We start from the raw sequence: 18,415 nt of genomic DNA, 5'->3' as shown, positions 1-18,415 counted from the left end.
CTATCTTCCTTCCACTGCGCTGGCATTTAGAAGACACTAAGACCAAGCAGTGCTGAGCACAGCCAGGGACCACGTCTGAAGGACTATTTTTCCAACCTAGAGCGACATTAACTGATTGATAACAGTATGCCCCTCAAACCAGGCAAAATCAGCATTCCTCTCTCTGTCTTGTGCCGGAGCCCGAAGATTAACAAAACTGTCTTTTGGAGAGGTGGAGAGGCCCGAGTCAGAGAGCTGTGTTCAGCTGAAGCGCTGAAACCCAGAGCAGGGCCGCAAAGGATGTGGCAGGACAGCAGAGACCAGGGGAATGAATACATACATAAAGGGAAAGCAGGGCCTTGGAGAAACAAAGACCCGGGACATTCACTTGGGGAAGGCTGGGATTCGTGCTGGAATTAACAAAAGATTCATAAAATGATTTCTAATCTGAAGAGAATAATTGCTTTAAACTGCAACCTGAAACAATGAAATCCAACCATCTATTCTTACAAAAAGTAAAGCAGATAACTTGTAAAAAATCTCAGCCTCTCCTACCCCCCCCCCCCCCCCCCCGCTGAATACGGTTAAGAAGATGCCCTAATTCAAAGCCCAGATATCCTATAATCGCAGTACATTCCAAGGTAAAAGCAATAGCGTGGCTCTTGCAAACTCCTGGTTTGGCAGCTCGAGGATTTAAAAACCACATCCGGGAGCGTTTCATGCACTGCCCTACTCGAGAACGTCCTAGAATGCAGACCTCTTCAAAGGTTTACTTGGGATCAAGAGTGCATACAAATTAGCAGGAAGGACTCCACGACATTGTTAGTCTGAAAGCTGGGAAGACATACTCAGGGTGGCAGGGGACAAGCGAACACTTTCTCTTCCGGTAAAAATCGAGCCGCGGGCAACCACTTTCTCCCGAGTCCCAGGGGGGCGCGGACCAGGAGAGGTCCCCAGCTCGCAGACGGGCGGCGGCGGCGAGGGACGCGCCCGGGGCCTGAGCTCAGGTGGAGCAAGCGCTGCTCCGCAATTGCTCCCGGTGTCCTCACTCGGTGGACCAGCTCAGGAAGGAGATCGGGGAGGGGGCGCCGTGGTGGAGGCGCTGGAGCCCAGCCAGACACCGGTCCGCGGCGAGCTTTCCAGCCCGCGGGCTGGGGGCGGGGCGGCCCCACCCCAACCCCAACCCCCCCGTCCCCTCCCAGATCCTTCCCGCGGCCTTCTTCCCTTCCCGCTTTCCCCAGGAGAAACATGGCCGGGAGCAGTGAAGAGGCGCCAGACTGCGGGCGAGGCGTAGTGGTAAATGCAAACTCCCGATTATTTCGGGCTGAGTCGTGCGCTCCCGGCGCTCTCCCTACCCCTTCCTTCTTGTCACCCTCCTTACATTCAATGCCTGAAGTGCATTCGGGTGAGCGCGGGCCGGCCACTGCTTTGTTCTTCCCTCTCGGCGAGGATCGCTTTCGTCCTCAAACCCAGTCCTCCCCTTTCCGCTCCCCCCCCCCCCCCCCCCGCGCAATCTGACCAAATACTTAACGTCCCTTCACCCGGTGTTCTCAGTGTCCCCCTTCCGCCTCAACTCCCGCCCCCCAGCCAGGAATCCGCTACTCCAGCGTTAAGCCTGTGTGGTGCTGGGTCCCACTCCTGCCAGCCGCCAGGAGTCACCCCTGGGAGCAGCGTGGGTCTGTGAAGACCCCCGCGGGCTACTCTTGGGGGCCTCCTTCTCTTTGTGCTTGCTCCTGAGTCCTCTAGCCCGGGCCTCACATTTGTTATCCAAAAAGATACTAAGGATTCTTCAAGGCAGCTAAAGTAGCTCAAGTGGATGGAGTTTGAGCTTTAAAACCTGCGCTGGGACCCTGTCTGTAGGGGTCTGTGCCCAAGCTTTAGACAAGCCAGTGCCTCTCCAGCGAAAGTTTCCCCAGTTTCCCTGTCTGCAAAAGGGCCACAGCACCGGAGGCCCGTTGAGCGAATTGGAGAGGACGTGTGTAAAATATCAAGTTGTGGGTCCCGACGGTAGGATGTAGGATAATGAGTTTCCAGAACAGAGCCTCTGTACCCTTGGCAATCCCTTGAGGAGTCAGCCAGCCCAGCGGGTACCCATCTCTCAGTGCCCTGGATTCAAATCTGGTCTTGCCCTGTGGCCAGCAACTTCTGCTCATGGCTCCCATGGAGAATGGTTTCTGGAAGGTGGTGATTATTCCTGTGTCAGGTTTAATGTAGAACAGTGGTGAGGGTGGCAGGTGGGGCTAATTTACTACATTAAGATTCTTTTTTCAGAGATTAGCCTGTAATTCACGGATAATCTATGATTATGAATGGACTGAATGAGTAAATGGGCTGCGGAAGGAAACACCTCATACTCCAACAGAATTATTTGGATTGAAATGTGTTGCTCAGCTCTTAATTTAACAGCAGGGCAGTTCCTTCTTAAAGGATGAGTTCATTCATTCGACACATTTGATGGTGCTGGGTTCCAGGCCATGTTCTAGGTTCTAGGTATACAGCAGGGAACAAGACAAAGCCCTGTCTTCATGGAGCTTACGTTCTACAGAAAGGTCATAGGCAGGCAGTGTGAAAGCAAATAAGAGAATTTCAGATAGTGATATATGCAATAAGAAAGAAAGAGGAGAACAGAGTGGTTGGAGAAGGGCTGGGGAGCACTACTTTTGCTCAGGTGGTCAGGATGTCCTCTTTTCAGTGACATTTGAGCCAAGATCTGAAGGGTAAGCAGGGGTAGCCCCCCCCCGCCCCCCCCGGAAGCTGAGTACTCCAAGACGGCACATACCAAGTGTAAAGAAATCATTACATCCGGAGAAGAAATCATTACACCAAATTTATGGTTTAAAAAACACTCCAATTGCCACGGAGAGGCTGGTCAGGCCTGGGGTTGGGTGGGAGGGATGAAAATGCAAAAAGGGAAATAAGTTCAATTCTGGACAGATTGAGTCTGTAGTGCACATAGGGCCCACAGGTCAGGATGCAACATAGGCAATTTAAAATTCATATTTGGAATTCAGGAGAGTGATTGGATAGATTTGGAAATCATTAGCAAATAGAAAAATATCTGATACTTGGGAGTGGATAGGGATGCCCAGTGAAAATGGAAAAAAATGAAAAAGTACTGTTAAGGGTAGAAACCTGGAAAGTCCCAAATGTAAGAGGCAGAGTTTCCAGGAGAAGCCAGATAAAGAGACCAAGAATGAGTAGCAAAGTAGTAGAGAGCAGGAAGGGTGGTGGGTGCCCAGGGAACAGTGTTTTGTGGCGCCGGGAGTGGGGAGGACACTAAGAGATTATCAAGAGTATTAGATACTACAGAAGGAGCAGGACCAAGATGGAAAAGTGGCCAGTGGATTGAACAATTACAAAGCCATCTGTAAAACAAAGCCATCCCATCAGTAGAATGGTTAAAATATAGCACTCTTATTTAATAATAGGTACTCTTAAAAAGGAGTGAGGTAACTGTATGACTAATAGGATAGGTAGATTGTTAAAGTCTAAAAAGCAAATGATGGAACAGTGTAAACAGCCCAATCTGTGTCCAAAAAAGCCTTCAAAAACAAGGCAGTTTTCTGAAAGATGCAGGAAGGTAGTGAGAGGGCCCACCAAGGCTGGAAATAATGCAGAAGGGAGATAGTTCCTGCATGTCTGTCCTTTTCTCCAGTAGAACACAGGATAATTAGATTAACGTCCAGTTGGATATAGGCAGGCGAGGCAAACTCCAAGTGAGTTCAGGGTCAAGGTGCTGATGTGATTCATGTGTGGGATTCTTGGAAACAGAGCTGAGGGGTAGGACTCCATATCTTTCTGATGGTGGAGGGGTAGATGTGAGCCTGAAATTGGCAGCAGCCCTGGTCACAGCCTGCAAGAGAGAGTAGGGGCCCAGAATATGGGACGCCGCAGCAGAGAAGAGCAGAGATTCACTTTTTATATGTTTCCAAACTATTTTTGTCTCTGGGGAAAACCACTTGAAAAATAATGCAAGAAATATTCTGAGCAGCAAAGTATTTTTAACGACTTAGAAAAAAGATTTTCAGTGTATCTTCAAATGAGACAAAAGAATTGGAATGAGTTCTGGGATTTGATGTTGTGTGAAATGGCTCAGTTAATGTGTTTGTCACTTCCCCAGCTTGGCCGTGTTTTTGTGTCTTTGAACAGAGAGAGCATTGTTCTGAATAAAATTAGAGCATGTTATCTATGATACTGAAACTATTTAAAGACTTCTTGTTTTGATTTTTTTAAAAGCAGATTAATAACATAATTATCTACAGTTCATAGCAATCTCCATTCCTAACGTTTAGGACTTATTTACAATGCAATTTGCATGCACCATTAAGAATAACAAAGTAAACCAGTAGTTCTTTTATCTCTAATTGTGTTTTATCTCAACCAGGAAAACTTACTATTTTGGACTCTTTGGAAATAAGGCCAGTTTGGATTATATAATAGTTTTAGAGAAATGTATGTCTTCTACTTTTAAATTTACAGCTTTACCTAGAGTAATAAGACTTTGGCAAGGAGGTTGGAAGCACTTCTTTAAATTAAGTAAAATATATAATTTGTAAGTAAACTATTGATGTTTCAGCATATATAAATGGTTAACATTTCTTGCATAAGTACTATAGACTAAGTATGGATAAAAGAACTTTATATCCATTATTTTTCTTATTTAATTCTCACAGTAACCATATGAGGCAGTCCTTGACTCGCCTTTACAGATGAATACACTGAGACTCAGAGACGTTCAAGCGCCCAAGTTCTCACAGTTAGCTACCTCACCTCTAGGTGTGTTGGACTTCTAAGTCCGTGCTCGTAACCATTACTCCTTCTGCCTCTGAGCTGCGGATTACCACTACAGGTTTTATCTATAGGTTGGTTTATTTGTCACTTTCTTATCATTTTTTTCCTTTTTTGGGGGCGTCATTTATTAAGCATTTATTATACACTAGGAAATGTACTAGAACTTCAAGTACATTATCTGTTCTAGTCTTAGTCCTCATAACTACCCTGTATGTAGGTTTTATTGTATCTTATTTAAAGGAGGGGGAAACTGAGTTTCAGAGAGGCTAAGTAATTTCCCTAACACCACAGCTTGTATCAGAGCCGAGCTCTAGGACATGGAGTGGAGAGTAGTCTCTGAGATGTCGCCAGAGCAGAGGGCAGTAAATCATTTGCATAGTGGGAGGAATGGGCACAGAAGACCATCAGTTAATGATGCCACCACCTGGAAGTGCTCCCAGAAGTTGAGAGGGTAGAGTGTGTGGTCTGGAAGGGGAGCCAGAAAGTACTGGTCAGGGTTCTTGTCTGGTCTTTACCTTGGCCTGCCAGTGGGTCTTCTGGAAGCTGCCCATGGGTAGCTGGTGGTTCAGCCGCTGTGGTATTATTGATGGTTACAGCAGGCCTCAGGAGTGGAAACCAGAGTTGCTCTGTGCAAATTCAACAATTTACACCCAGCCAATTTGCTGGTAGAGGCAGGGCAGATGTGATACTCTTCAACTATGCAGATGACATACACCGTTGGCTATCAGTCTACCCATGAATTTCCAGAGCCTTGAACAGCAGTGCTCTTTATCAAATGGAGACAAACCCAGGGTGGAGGCTGGAGTTCAGATAGTTGTGGGTAATCTGTGGATGGAGAATGTGTCATTTATTCCCCCTTTTAACATTTTTGAACACTTACCATATTCCAGGTCAGTGTCCTGGGTACCGGGGATTCAATAATAAGACAGGCAGGGTCTCTGCCAGAGGAGCTAATATTTCAGTGGGAAGAGACAAGACAAAATACACACACACACACACCACGGGCCACATCCAGTAGGAATACATGCTATGAAGGAAAGTAAAGCTGGGTACGGAGCTACGAGGATGAGTGTGAAGAAGACGGGTGCTATTTTATATAGGTGATCAGAGACTTGGAGGAAGTGAAGGGTAAGCTAGTGGATAGCTGGGGGCAGAGTATTGTAGGCGAAAGAAATGGCAGGTGCAAAGCTCTTGAGGCAGAAACATGCTTGGCACATTCAAGAACCAGCAAGGACAACAGTCGCAGAAGCAGAGTGAGGGAGGAAGAGAGGGAAGCCATGTGAGGACTCTGGATTGTACTCAAAGTGAAATGGGAAGCCCTTGAAAAAAATTGCAGCAGAAGACTGCTATGATACAACGCACCTTTGTAAAGGAGCACTCCAGCTGCCATGTGTGGCCGGGGTGTGTATGCCAAGGTGGAAGCCAGGAGGTGAGTTTGGCAGCTGTGGCAATAGTCCCTGGGGAAATGATGATGGCACGGATGGGGGGAGGCAGTGGAGATGCTGACAGGAGGTCCTGGTTCCATTTTCAAGGAATTGATGATAAGAGTTGCTAATGGGGTGAAAGAACGGAGTCGACCACAACTCCAAGGTTTTGACCTGAGAACTGGGAAAATGAGTTGTCCATTCCTGGGAGGAAAGGATAAATTTGGGGAGCAATAACCACAGGTTTCATTTGGCTGGCATTCCAGAACTTGGGGAGCAGGTGTGGGGTAGAATGACCTTCCAAAATCTGAGCAAAAAGAGAAGTGGTTTTAAATCCCTAGTGAGGAGAAGAATGGAAAGCAGGAGAGTGTCCCAGGATTACGTGAAGTTCAGATGGGTTCTAAAACAACAAAAACCAAACCAGACTGAGGGAGCCAGAGGCTGGAAGGGATAGGAATCTAATCAAGGAACCTGAACGGGAGCCTTTGGGAGACTAGATAGCTGTTAGGGGCACCAGGGATTTGGGAGAGAAGATCAGAGAGCGGAAACAGGCCTCCAGAAAGAAGTGGGGCCTGACCTGAGCTTCCACAAAGGGAGCTGAGCTTGGAATACAGAGGTTGAGGGGGAAGAGAGGGACAGGTTGTAGGTGCAAGACATACGTGAACAGAACACAGCTGGGAAGGATCATGACTTGACTGGAGAGCAATCTGAGGATGGGAAGGGGATGGTGAAGGGAACTGGACTGGAAAATTACGATAGTCTGCGTGAGGAAGGGCCTCGGAAGCTCAACAGAGGCATCTGATGGAAGTGTGCAGGAGTAATTACGAGAACCAGAACCTGCAGTGCAGCCACAGTACGGTTTGAGAATGTGTAATACCTTCGTGTTGCATCCTTCCTTGATGCTCTGAAAGTAACAGTAATACCTTCAGCTTCGTTTTCTTTCCTACCTCTACTGCTTGAACCACAAAACTTGCACATCCCATCCTAAGCAAGAGGAAGGCTTGCTAGCAGTCTTCCTACTACAGGAATAGGCCACTTTTCTGGAGCAACAGTTTCCCAATAAGACTGACTTCAGTACTGACCATAGTACATCCTGTAGCAATTTTTACTAGAAGGACTAGGTGACTCAGAATTTTGGGTCTTCATTAATCCCGGGAGACATGTACTTTTTTTTTTTTTTTTTTTTTTAAAGATTTTATTGGGGAAGGGGAACAGGACTTTATTGGGGAACAGTGTGCACTTCCAGGACTTTTTTCCAAGTCAAGTTGTTGTCCTTTCAGTCATAGTTGTGGAGGGCGCAGCACAGCTCCAGGTCCAGTTGCCATTGCTAGTTGCAGGGAACGCAGCCCACCATCCCTTGCGGGAGTCGAACCGGCAACCTTGTGGTTGAGAGGACACGCTCCAACCAACTGAGCCATCTGGGAGCTCAGTGGCAACTCAGCTCAAGTTGCCATGTTCAATCTTTAGTTGCAGGGGGCAGAGCCCACCATCCCTTGCAGGACTCGAGGAATCGAACTGGCAGCCTTGTGGTTGAGAGCCCACTGGCCCATGTGGGAATCGAACCAGCAGCCTTCGGAGTTAGGAGCATGGAGCTCCAACCACCTGAGCCACTGGGCCAGCCCCGACATGTACTTTTAATAGGTTGTCTTTCCCAGGCCGATGAGGCATTTACATGCCTAGAAATGTAATGGTATATACTATGTTTCCCCGAAAATAAGACCCAGCTGGACAATCAGCTCTAATGCGTCTTTTGGAGCAAAAATTAATATAAGACCTGGTATTATATTATACCCGGTCATATATTATATTATATTATATTATATTATATTATATTATATTATATTACATTACATTATACCTTGTACTATATTATATTGTATTATACCCGGTCTTATATTATTATATTATTATAGTAATAATATAAGACTGGATCTTATATTAATTTTTGCTCCAAAAGACGCATTAGAGCTGATTGTCCAGCTAGGTCTTTCAGGGAAACACGGAATAATATAGTAATGTATGATGATACTGTCTACATTAATATAATTACAAACATGTTATATATATTCATGTTACATTCATGATAATTTTTATAATTTAGATATGTTATATAGTTACACATATGCACTCTTAGAAACAATACTATCAAGTTAGCTATACGACACTGAGTTTATATTTTTATTGCATGATGTCAAGTTTTAGGAAGGGAGTACGTACTCTCTCACTTCAGCTCTAGGTCCTTTATCAGGTTATGTGAAACAAATTACCTGGTCCCATTGAGCTTTTCATAAGTTGACAGAATATAATTTAATGCCATATTGATTGTCAGACCTATTCTGTTTTTCAAATGATACTCTTTTTGTGTATTTGTTTTCAAAATTTCCAATGAAAAATATCATAACCAAAATAATTTGATTCACAGATTATGGACGATTGGCCAGGGTATGACTTGAATTTATTCACATACCCACAGCACTATTATGGAGATTTGGAATATGTCCTCATACCTCATGGCGTCATTGTGGACAGGTGAGTGTTACTTCCTGTGTCGGTCTTAGTCCTGTGCTGGGCTGGCTCTCGTGTGAATCGGGCAATAAATTTTACGACCCTATTCCTGAGTCACTTTTATATAGCAGTGAACAGAACTTTTGTAGGACAGAGAATTTGGAATAAAAAGAATCTGTGCTTTAACTGGAACTGTTTACATTTGTCCAGGAGAAATGGTAAGAAGGACATACATACATAAAGTATGACATTACAAGTAACAGCCTCAAGATAACAATGTCCTGTACAAACTGATGAAAATGGGAGATGGGAAAGCATTGCTTTTCACCTGAGCACCTTTGTCTCACATTTTCCACAGACGCTTGAGTTAACCAGTTAAGAAGTGACCTTTGCTTTCATAGGACACACCCCAAAGCCCTGGCTTTTCCTGCAACTTGCATTTATTTCAAAGCAAATAATGTATCAGAGGTCACCCAGTCTGTGCGATTATATTTTCCAGCCAGTAATAAAGTTTTGGGAATAGGTATATGTGCAGCTTAAAAAAAATCTGTACAGAACTATTTCTAGAATATGATTTCTACTTATTTCTGACCCATCTACATTGATGTCCTCTGGCTGCTTCCTAGCTGCTTGGCTTTCCAAAAGCCAACATTTTCTCACCTGTTGTAAGCCCCTAAGTCACCCCCATTTGTCCCTTGGTTTTCAGAGTGCCCCCTCCAGTTCGGGCTACCACAAGCGTCAGGATTTATAGGTCATACCCCTTGCACAAAACAGTCCTCATGCCCAGACTGTTACCTTTCCAGGGCCTTTGACAAGGGTCAAATACTTTAGCCTTCACATTTATGTGGAAAGCAAGCTTTGTGTATTTCACAGTGCATTCCCAGGCATCTTAGAGATTCTTCAGAGACCCAGAAATTGGGATGGTGGGGGGAGTACTGGGGAGTAGGAGCAAATGGAGATTTGGGCCCTACTCTACCCTTTCCTTAAACCATCGTGCTTCTGCTTCTACTTCACGTGTGTGTGTGCGTGTGTGTTATATCTTTGAGTTAAAATTTAACTGTGAAATAGACCCTCCTCCAAAAGAAAGTTTGAAAAACACTAGGTGGTCACTATTCCCAAGACATTATCTTTCCATCAATTTCTGTCTGTAAGCAAAAGGAAATATCATTCTTTCACTCAAATTCTAAAATTTTCCATTGTATATGCTCTCAAATTATAGTATATTATTAAAATAAGGTCTAGCTTGGGTTTTCTCACGGCCTAAGATGACTTTCTATGGAAAAAAATTCTGATCCTCAGAGGGATAAAACAATTTTGTGATCAAATAAATTTGGGAAATTTTGCATCTCCCAAGTTGCTTAATTTCTGTTGACAATTCATATTAAATATATAGAAATTCCTGAACAAAGAAAGAAACCTGATTGACTTTAACAGTGAAACCAACTTAAAACATACATTATTTAATTGTTGATTCAACAGTTGATGGACATTTGGATTTCTAGTTTGGGGCTATTATGAATAATGCTTCTATGAACATTCACATATAATTCTTTGTGTGGACATATCTTTTCATTTCTCTTGGATGGATTCCTTTGAGTGGAATTCTAGGTTTTATGTTAAGTTTAAGAAACTGCCAATTATTTTCCAACGTGGCTGTATATTTTACGTTTCCACCAGCAATGTATGAGGTTTCCAATTTCTCCACTTACTTGCCAACATTTAGCATTGTCTGTCCTCCTTCCTGATTATAGCCATTCTAGCAGATGTATAATTCTATCTCATTGTGGTTTTACTTTGTATTTTCCAAATGATTAGTGTGCTTGTTAGCTATTATATGTCTTCTTTGGAGAGATGTCTATTTAAGTTCTTTTGCCAGTTTTTTAAACTGAGTTGTCATCTTATTGAGTTGTAAGAGTTCTTTATATATGTATGCTTGATGCAAGTCCTTTATCAGATATGTGATTTGCAACTATTTTCCCCCAGTCTGTGTCTTGTCTTTTCATTTTCATATTGAGAAATAATGTTGAATGGAGAATTCTATAAGCATCAATTAGGTCCAGTTGATTTATGGTACTGTTCAGTTCAGCTATATCCTTACTGGTTTTCTGCCTGTTGGATCTCAATTACTGAGAGAAGGGTGTTGAAGTGTTCAACTGCAGTAATGGATTCATCTATTTCTCCTTGTAGTTCTATCATTGTTTTGACTCCCTGTTGTTAGGTGCTTACATGTTAAAGATTGTTATGTCTTCTTGGAGAATTGACCTTTTTATTATTATGTAATGCCCCTCTGTATTCCTGATAATTTCCTTGCTCTGAAGTCTGCTTTGTCTGAAATTAACGTAGCAACTCCAGCTTTCTTTTGATTAATGTTAGCATGGTATATTTTGTACATCCTTTTACTTTTAGTCTATCTGTGTCTTTATATTTAAAGTGAATTTCTTCTAGACAACGTATATTAGGATTTTTTTTAATCTACTCTGACAGTCTCTGCCTTTTAATTGGTATACTTAGACCATTCACATTTAAAGTGATTATTGATACAGTTGGTTTACTATTGACCAACTATTTTGTATGCATTGCTCTTTTTCTCTGTTTTTGTTTTTCTTTTGTCTTCCACTCTGTGAAATATGTCTCCCCCACAATGTGTGGCCTCTGATGATGTGCAATTTATTTTTCTCATTTTTATTTTTAAGCCTCCTTACTAGGGTTCACCCCTCTGTCTGAATAGCTTAGTCTTCAGCATAAGGTTGGTTAGAGATTGTACCCAGGCACCTTGAGCCAGTAAGGCTTCTACTCTCTGCTGATAAATGTATGGTTTGCAGGCACATTCAAATTTCTGGCCTTTTTCAAGTCTTCCTTGGCTTTCATGGGTTTTACATTCTACTGGGTTTTCATGTGTCTCTTCTGCACATGCCTACACACTCCATCATTCAGGGATGTGTGGGCGGTGTCAGCCCACTCTAGTCTCTTCTGCGCATACACATAACTTCTGGTCAATTTGGGATCTGTGACGAGTTTATTGTTTACCCCTCTCCTCTGACTCTCACTTCCCAGAATTCCCTGTCAAATCCCAGACTGGTCTAACCAGTTAGTAGTTGCTCAAACAGGACTGCGAATACAGGAAAGTGGAGCCACCGGCCCTTCCTGTTCACATGCTCCCAACATGTTTTAGCTGACGGTGCTCCCAGCCAGGTGGGTTCCCGCTGGCAGTGGCCCACTCGGGTTGAGCTACCTTGTTGAGCAACAGAGTCGATGGGGGAGGGACACAACGGGGCATTTTTGGGCAAGAGTGCCACAGACTTGTCCTGTTTCTACCCAGTGTTCAGTGATTTCATGAATAAATCGTTCTCAGTTTGTTGTATGCCTTTGGTTGATTCCAGAGTGCTGAAATGGTTGTTTTTGACAGTTTTGTCCAGCTTTGTAGTTGCTGTTTATGGAGAGGATGTGTTGACCTCCTCACTCCATCAGGATGGAAACGGATGTCTCTGTTTGTAGAGTATCTGGCATGCTGGTGTACATTTTTTGATGATCATATTCTGAGAAACATCGCCTGAAACCATGGTTGCCACTTTATATGTGTATGTGTATATGTGTGTATGCATATGTATACACACACTTATATAAAACATATATAATAGGGTAAAAAAGGTGAAGGGATTCAGATTAGTACAAAATGCCAGTTGTAAAAACAGTCACAGGTATGTAAAGGACAGCATAGGGAATATTGACTATATTATTCACTATATAGTCAGTATTTCCTATGCTGTACTTTGTAATAACTATGTGTGGTGTCGGGGAGGTACTAGAATCATCAGGGTGATCAACTTGTAAGTTATATAAATGTCTAATCACTGTGTTGAAATTAATATAATATTGTATGCCTCCTGTAATTAAAAAAAATTTTTTAATTAAACATTTTTTAATTAGAAATAAAATAAAAATAAAAGAAACATCAAATCATATAAAATTCATTATGCAATTATATATTATATATGTAGATCACATGTAATATATTTTATATATGCATATGTCTTCAGATCATTCAATTTATCTATTTGAAATCTAATTCTACTTGAGGTGCCAGTGGGAATTTTTTAAAAATGTACTTTAGATCCTGCCTGCGTTCAAGGTTTTAATGTATGGTTGTATGGTCAATGGACTTATACACATGAAGCAATTAGAAAAAAACACAATGACAGTTCCAAATTAGGTATTGGGTGCCAGCCCAATCATTGCATAACTCTAGGAGGCGTCATTCACATCTTGTTCCATGGAAATGCTGTCTACTGGAACTGTACTCTGGGGCACCTTTCACATAGGTAATGTGCTATCTTTGTCAAATATAAGGCAAATGTTATTCTTTTGATAGTTACCAAGGGCTCCTCTAATGTAAGGTGGGTGAGTCATTCTCCATGTCCTTGCTCTCTGCTATAAAGTGAGCGTGATTATCACCAAATGCCATCACAGCATTGCCAGGCTCTGTAGTGATAAAATAATAGCATTCATGATCTTTGACTTTATATTTTACACCTTAAGTATTTTTTGTGATGCAGAGGAGCAAATATGTACTATTGACGATGTGGTTGTCAGAAATATGTTTTGAACACTCTCTCTTTGTCCAACTTGAACAAAGCGTCTTTATCTGTAGGCTTCTGTCTCCCAAGCTCTTCTCCACATTCCCCTGCATAATCTAATATGCATAATACATCACGCATTTTTCTGAAAGGAACAAAAAATACTCTGAAGTGGTTATGGTTTAATATATCTTTTAATCCCTTCTTTCAGAATTGAGCGGCTGGCTAAGGATATTATGAAAGACATAGGATACTGTGACATTATGGTCCTGTGTGTGCTAAAAGGAGGTTACAAGTTCTGTGCTGACCTTGTAGAACACCTTAAGAGCATCAGTCGAAATTCAGATAGATTTGTCTCTATGAAGGTCGATTTCATCAGACTAAAAAGTTACAGGGTAAGTTACTATTTGTTCCATTCTCGTTATATGACATTTAGAATGAACAGCTTTATTGAATAATATAAACAACTAATAATGTTCTGAAGATGAAGAATATAATTTTTTTTTAATTTGCAAGATATCGCAACCTGTAATTCAAGTAGTATTCTTTGGCGGGGGGAGGGGGAGGGACCCTCCTAGCTATTTTCACATATATGGAAAGGTGCTTCAGGAATGAGTTATGCTTTCTTTTATGGTTATGAAGTTGAGTGGTTATTTCCTGGTGCCCAGCCTCACAAATGTGTTAAGAATGAGTATTAAGAAAGTCCAGTGAACACTGACATGTTTCTGCCCTGGTTGCCACTGTTGGCCCTGGAGACCTGTATGAGGCTGTCCAGCCCAGAGAGGAGAAGGATAATACCTTGGTGGCTGCAGTCATGGCCCCAAGATAGAGAAGGGAAGCCTGTAGGGACCGTGAATTATCAAGTGTGATGAGACAAGAGCAGGGAACCGCCAGCAGAAGGCCCCTCCACCAGTCTGCCGTGCTCTCTTGGCCGCCACTTAACAGAATTAATGGAGATTATTCTCTAAAAATGTCGTCCCTCTAGTCTTCCCCTCTTCTATGACATTACCTTTTGTGATGCTTGAGTCAATGTACGGTAAATCATGAAAACTAGCTTACTATTGGGTGAGGAGCTGTTGGAGTCAAAACCATAAAAGTGTTTGCGTTGATTAAACTAGCTTGACACATTTTAATTCACTCTGAATTGGTTTTCTATTGCTGCATGATAAAATCGCCACAAACTCAGTGGCTTAAACCAACACACATTTATCATCTCACAGTTTCTCTGCATCAGAAGTCTGGGCATGGGTTCTTTGCTCAGCGTCTTCCCAGGCTGAAATCGAGGTGTTTTCCTGGGCTTTGATCTCATCTGAGGTTTGGTGTCCTTTTCCAAGATCACCGGTTGTTGGCAGAAATCAGTCCCCATTTCCCACTGACTCTTGGCTGGAGATGCTCTCAGCAACGAGAGGCTGCTGTCACTCGGGTCTGTGCTTCATGGACTCCTTCACAGGCAGTTCACAACATGGTAGGGGACCCTTTCCATTCACAGAGGGCCCAGTCCCCCTTTTTTAAAGGCTAGCCTGATTAGGTCAGGTTCACCCTGGATAAACTCCCTTTTGATAAACTCAAAGTCAATTGACTAGTCACCTAATCGTGGGAGTGAATTCCCATGTTACTTACAAGTCTCACCCACACTCAAGTGGAGCAGATTATACAAGGTGTGTACACCATGGGATGGGAATGAAGTGGGGGCATTTTAGAATTCTACCTACTACTCTGTCACTCAGTTGCCTCAGCTGCTCTAGAGCAAATGATTTCTTATTTCTTAAGATACTCTTATTTTCCCGATGACCTCTCAGGCGAGGATGAAGCTATCTTTTGGAGACATCTTAACCTTAACTTTTTGGTTTCATCGTCTCTTGAAACCCTTTTCTCTCTTCAAGTTCCTTTCATTCTGGTTAGGTAGCTGTGCTTTCTTCTTATAAGATTTTCTTTCTTCTCATTGACTTGGCTCTGATCCTTATTATATTTTCCCCCAGCAAACAGCTTTTTAAAAATCTTTTACAAATTAAATTCAGGTTTATCGAGGTATAATTTACACACAGGAGAATTCATCTCTTTCAATTTGCAGTTCTGTGAGTTTTGACAATAGCATGTGGGCTTGTAAATCACCACACTCAGGATGTAGAACACTTCCTTACCACAAAAAATATCCTTGTGATCCTTTGAAGTCAACCCAGCCCCAGCAACCACTGATACATTTTCTGTCCTTAGAGGTTTGTTCTTTCCAGAATGTCATCTAACATAATCATATATCATGTAGCCTTAGTAAATCTGTAAATCTTAGCATAATTAATTTGAGTTTCATCCATATTGTTAGGTGCACCATTCATTTCTTCTTATTGTCAAGTAGGATTTCATTATATGGATATACCACAGTTTTTAAATCCATCCATTAGTTGGAGGATATTTAGTTTGTTTCCTTTTTGGGGTGATTGAATGAAGCTGCTATAAATATTCACACAGAGGTTTTTGTGTGTACTTATGTCTTAGTTTCTCTTGGGATTGCTAAGTCATATGGTGAGTGTATATAAGAAATTGCCAGATTATTTTCCAAAGTGATGGAATAATTTCGCATTTCCTCCTGCAGTATATTAGAGTTCAGGTTACTCCACATTTTGGCAGCCCTTGATATGCCAGTTTTTCTTTTTTTTTTTATCTTTCCCATTTCAGTAGGTGACAGTATCTCACTGTGGTTTTAATTTGCATTTCCATAATGAATAATGATGTTGAGCATACTTTCTTCGGTTATTTGCTGTTCATATTTTTTCTTTGATGAAGTGTTTTTCAAATGTCTTGCTCATTTTTAAAATTAGGTTGTTTGTTTTCTTATTATTACATTTTGAGAGTTCTTTATATTAGGGCGGGTGCAAAAGTAATTGAGGTTTTTGCAATTTTTAACCTCTTAAACTGCAGTTAGTTTTGCACCAACCTAATATATTTTAGCCACAAATCCTTTATTAGATAAAAGAATACATTTTTTAATGTGTTTTGGATATATTTTCCATCCAGTGGGTTTTTTCATTTCCATAAGTGTTTTTTTTCTTTCAAAGAGCGTAATTTTAAAATGTTTATAAACTCTAGTTTATCAAGCTTTTCTTTGGGGGATCATGCTTTTTGTGTATCTAAGTAATCTCTGCCTAATTCTAGATTACAAAGATGTTCTCCTCTGTTTTCTTTGAGAAGTGTCATAGTCTGAGGTTTAAATCTAGGTCTGTGATCCCTGTTGTTTTAATTATTACGGTACAGGTCAAGGTCAAGGTTCTTTTTTTTTGCAAGTGAATGTCCGATTGTCCTGGATCAATTGACTATATAAGTGTGGGTCTATTTCGGAACACTCTGTCCAGTTCTGTTCCTCTGTTGCTTATCCTTTTGTCAGTACTTCACCGTTACTGTACTGATCACTGTAGCTGTATTAGAAGTCTGGAAACCAGGTCGTATGTGCCCTCCAACTGTGTTCTTTTTCATAACTGTTTCACCTATTCTAGTTCTTTGCCTTTCCATATAAATTTTAAAATCATGTTTGTTGATTTCCACAAAATAACCTGTTAGAATTTTTATTGGGATTGCTTTCAATCTATAGATCAATTTGGGGAGAATTAACATCTTAACACTATTTAGTCTTACAATCCCCGAACAGGGTACATTTTCCAATTTACTTAGGTCTTATTTAATATCAGTATTTTGTGCTGTTTCAAGAGTCAGATCTTAGACATACTTCTTAGGTTTATACTTAAATATTTAATGTTTCATGGTCCTATTATATTTGGTAAGTTTTTCGTTGAATTTTAATTTCCAATTGATTATTGCTAGTATATAGAAATACTGTTGATTTTGTATATTGAAAACTATGACTTTTCAAACCTCTTATTAATTCTAATAGCTTTTTATACATTCTTTTGGATTTTCTGGGAAGATAATTTCTTCTGTGAATAGAGATGGTTTTACCTCTTCCTTTCTAAATTCTATACTGTTTATTTCTTTTTACTGCCTTATTGCCCTGGCTAGGATTTCCTATACAATATGGTCAATCTTGCTGAAACTAACAGCATTGTAATCCATGTCAGATTAAACAATACTGCTATCCTCGTTGTCCCTTTCTCTAAACATCCTCTCTATTTTATCACTATTTTAACTTAAAGGCACACATTCTAACACTTCTTAACAATCATTAACTTATTACTGCAATTAACTCCTGTTTATGTGATGCTAGTTCAGAACAGATATTTGCATTTGTAAAACTCCTGTAACATTGTGATCATTATTGCTACATTTAGACTGATATTTTCAAAGCAATGTATTGTTCCTGGGGATAGAGATGTGGGGGTCCCCTACCCAGGGTTCTGATGAAGGAGAAAGGCAATACTAGACTTTAAACCTTCGGACACGTCATCAAAATGGCGGTGTGAGGTGAGCCTCTGTAAAGCTCCCCTGGAATTTACAACTAATCGAACAACAATAACTCCACAAAGGACTCCTTGTACAGCAGACAGGCAAAACAAAGAGGCCTACTACTGAATTCACCTAAAGGTGGGCGAATCGTGTGAGCAGGGGAGGGAAGGGAGAAGTGCAGAAACGGAGCTGCGGGGGCACAGGATGCAGAGCTTGCTCGGTGCTCCGAGCTCACTGAATCCCGGAACTACCGCAGCTGCCGGAGAGGGAAGAACTCGGACTGCTAGGGCTCTGCTTATGGCCCACAGGGCTGAGGGGGCAGCATATAACACGGCTGAACCCAACGCTCATGGCAGAGACCTTGGAGAAAAGACTGAGGGAAGAAAGCTGAAAACGGTGGTTTAAACCCTCACTGCCAAGCAGAGAACAGAAGCCTTAGGCACAGAGACTAGATGCCCCCTCCCTACCCTTCCAGAGCTCACCCCACCCCGACCTGCCCGGTGCTAGAAGCCGAACAGTAGTAGTGTCAGATCAAAAGAACACAATATTTGCTGTTCTGAGAACTGTGGTCCTCAGACACAGATTCGCAGCCCAACTAGTTCCGGCAAAGGGGAGGGTGCTGTGGAAGCAGGACCGGCTGTGGTGGTGGTCGCTGCCATTGCTCTGGACCACCTCTCACAACTTACCCCGCCCCTGGCCCCACCTATCTGGGCGGATCCCTACAGCAGTAAACAGAACTGCTGAAACATA

At 42.0% G+C, this 18,415-nt stretch overlaps 1 protein-coding gene across 5 annotated transcripts in view; it reads left to right on the top strand.

The window, feature by feature from the left end:
- The first annotated feature begins 787 nt into the window (after window positions 1–787).
- Window positions 788–18,415, top strand: part of PRTFDC1 (phosphoribosyl transferase domain containing 1) — a 95,824-nt gene continuing 78,196 nt past the window's right edge. For 2 of the 5 annotated variants that reach the window (XM_074324933.2, XM_088789239.1), the window contains exons 1-5: window positions 1,177–1,275; window positions 4,653–4,841; window positions 5,993–6,199; window positions 8,617–8,723; window positions 13,485–13,668. In XM_074324933.2, coding sequence (XP_074181034.2) covers window positions 6,119–6,199; window positions 8,617–8,723; window positions 13,485–13,668 — 372 coding nt within the window. In that variant the 5' untranslated portion in view covers window positions 1,177–1,275; window positions 4,653–4,841; window positions 5,993–6,118. Of the gene's footprint in view, window positions 866–1,156; window positions 1,276–4,652; window positions 4,842–5,992; window positions 6,200–8,616; window positions 8,724–13,484; window positions 13,669–18,415 lie in introns of those variants that run through there. The other 3 variants (XM_074324930.2, XM_074324931.2, XM_074324934.2) reach the window with 3 other exon arrangements.

Source organism: Rhinolophus sinicus, chromosome 1, assembly GCF_057876585.1.
Source record: "Rhinolophus sinicus isolate RSI-liver-muscle chromosome 1, RSI-T2T, whole genome shotgun sequence".
NCBI lineage: Eukaryota > Metazoa > Chordata > Mammalia > Chiroptera > Rhinolophidae > Rhinolophus > Rhinolophus sinicus.
The sequence above is the reverse complement of the archived record's forward strand: the minus strand, read 5'-3'. Positions and strand labels throughout refer to the sequence as shown.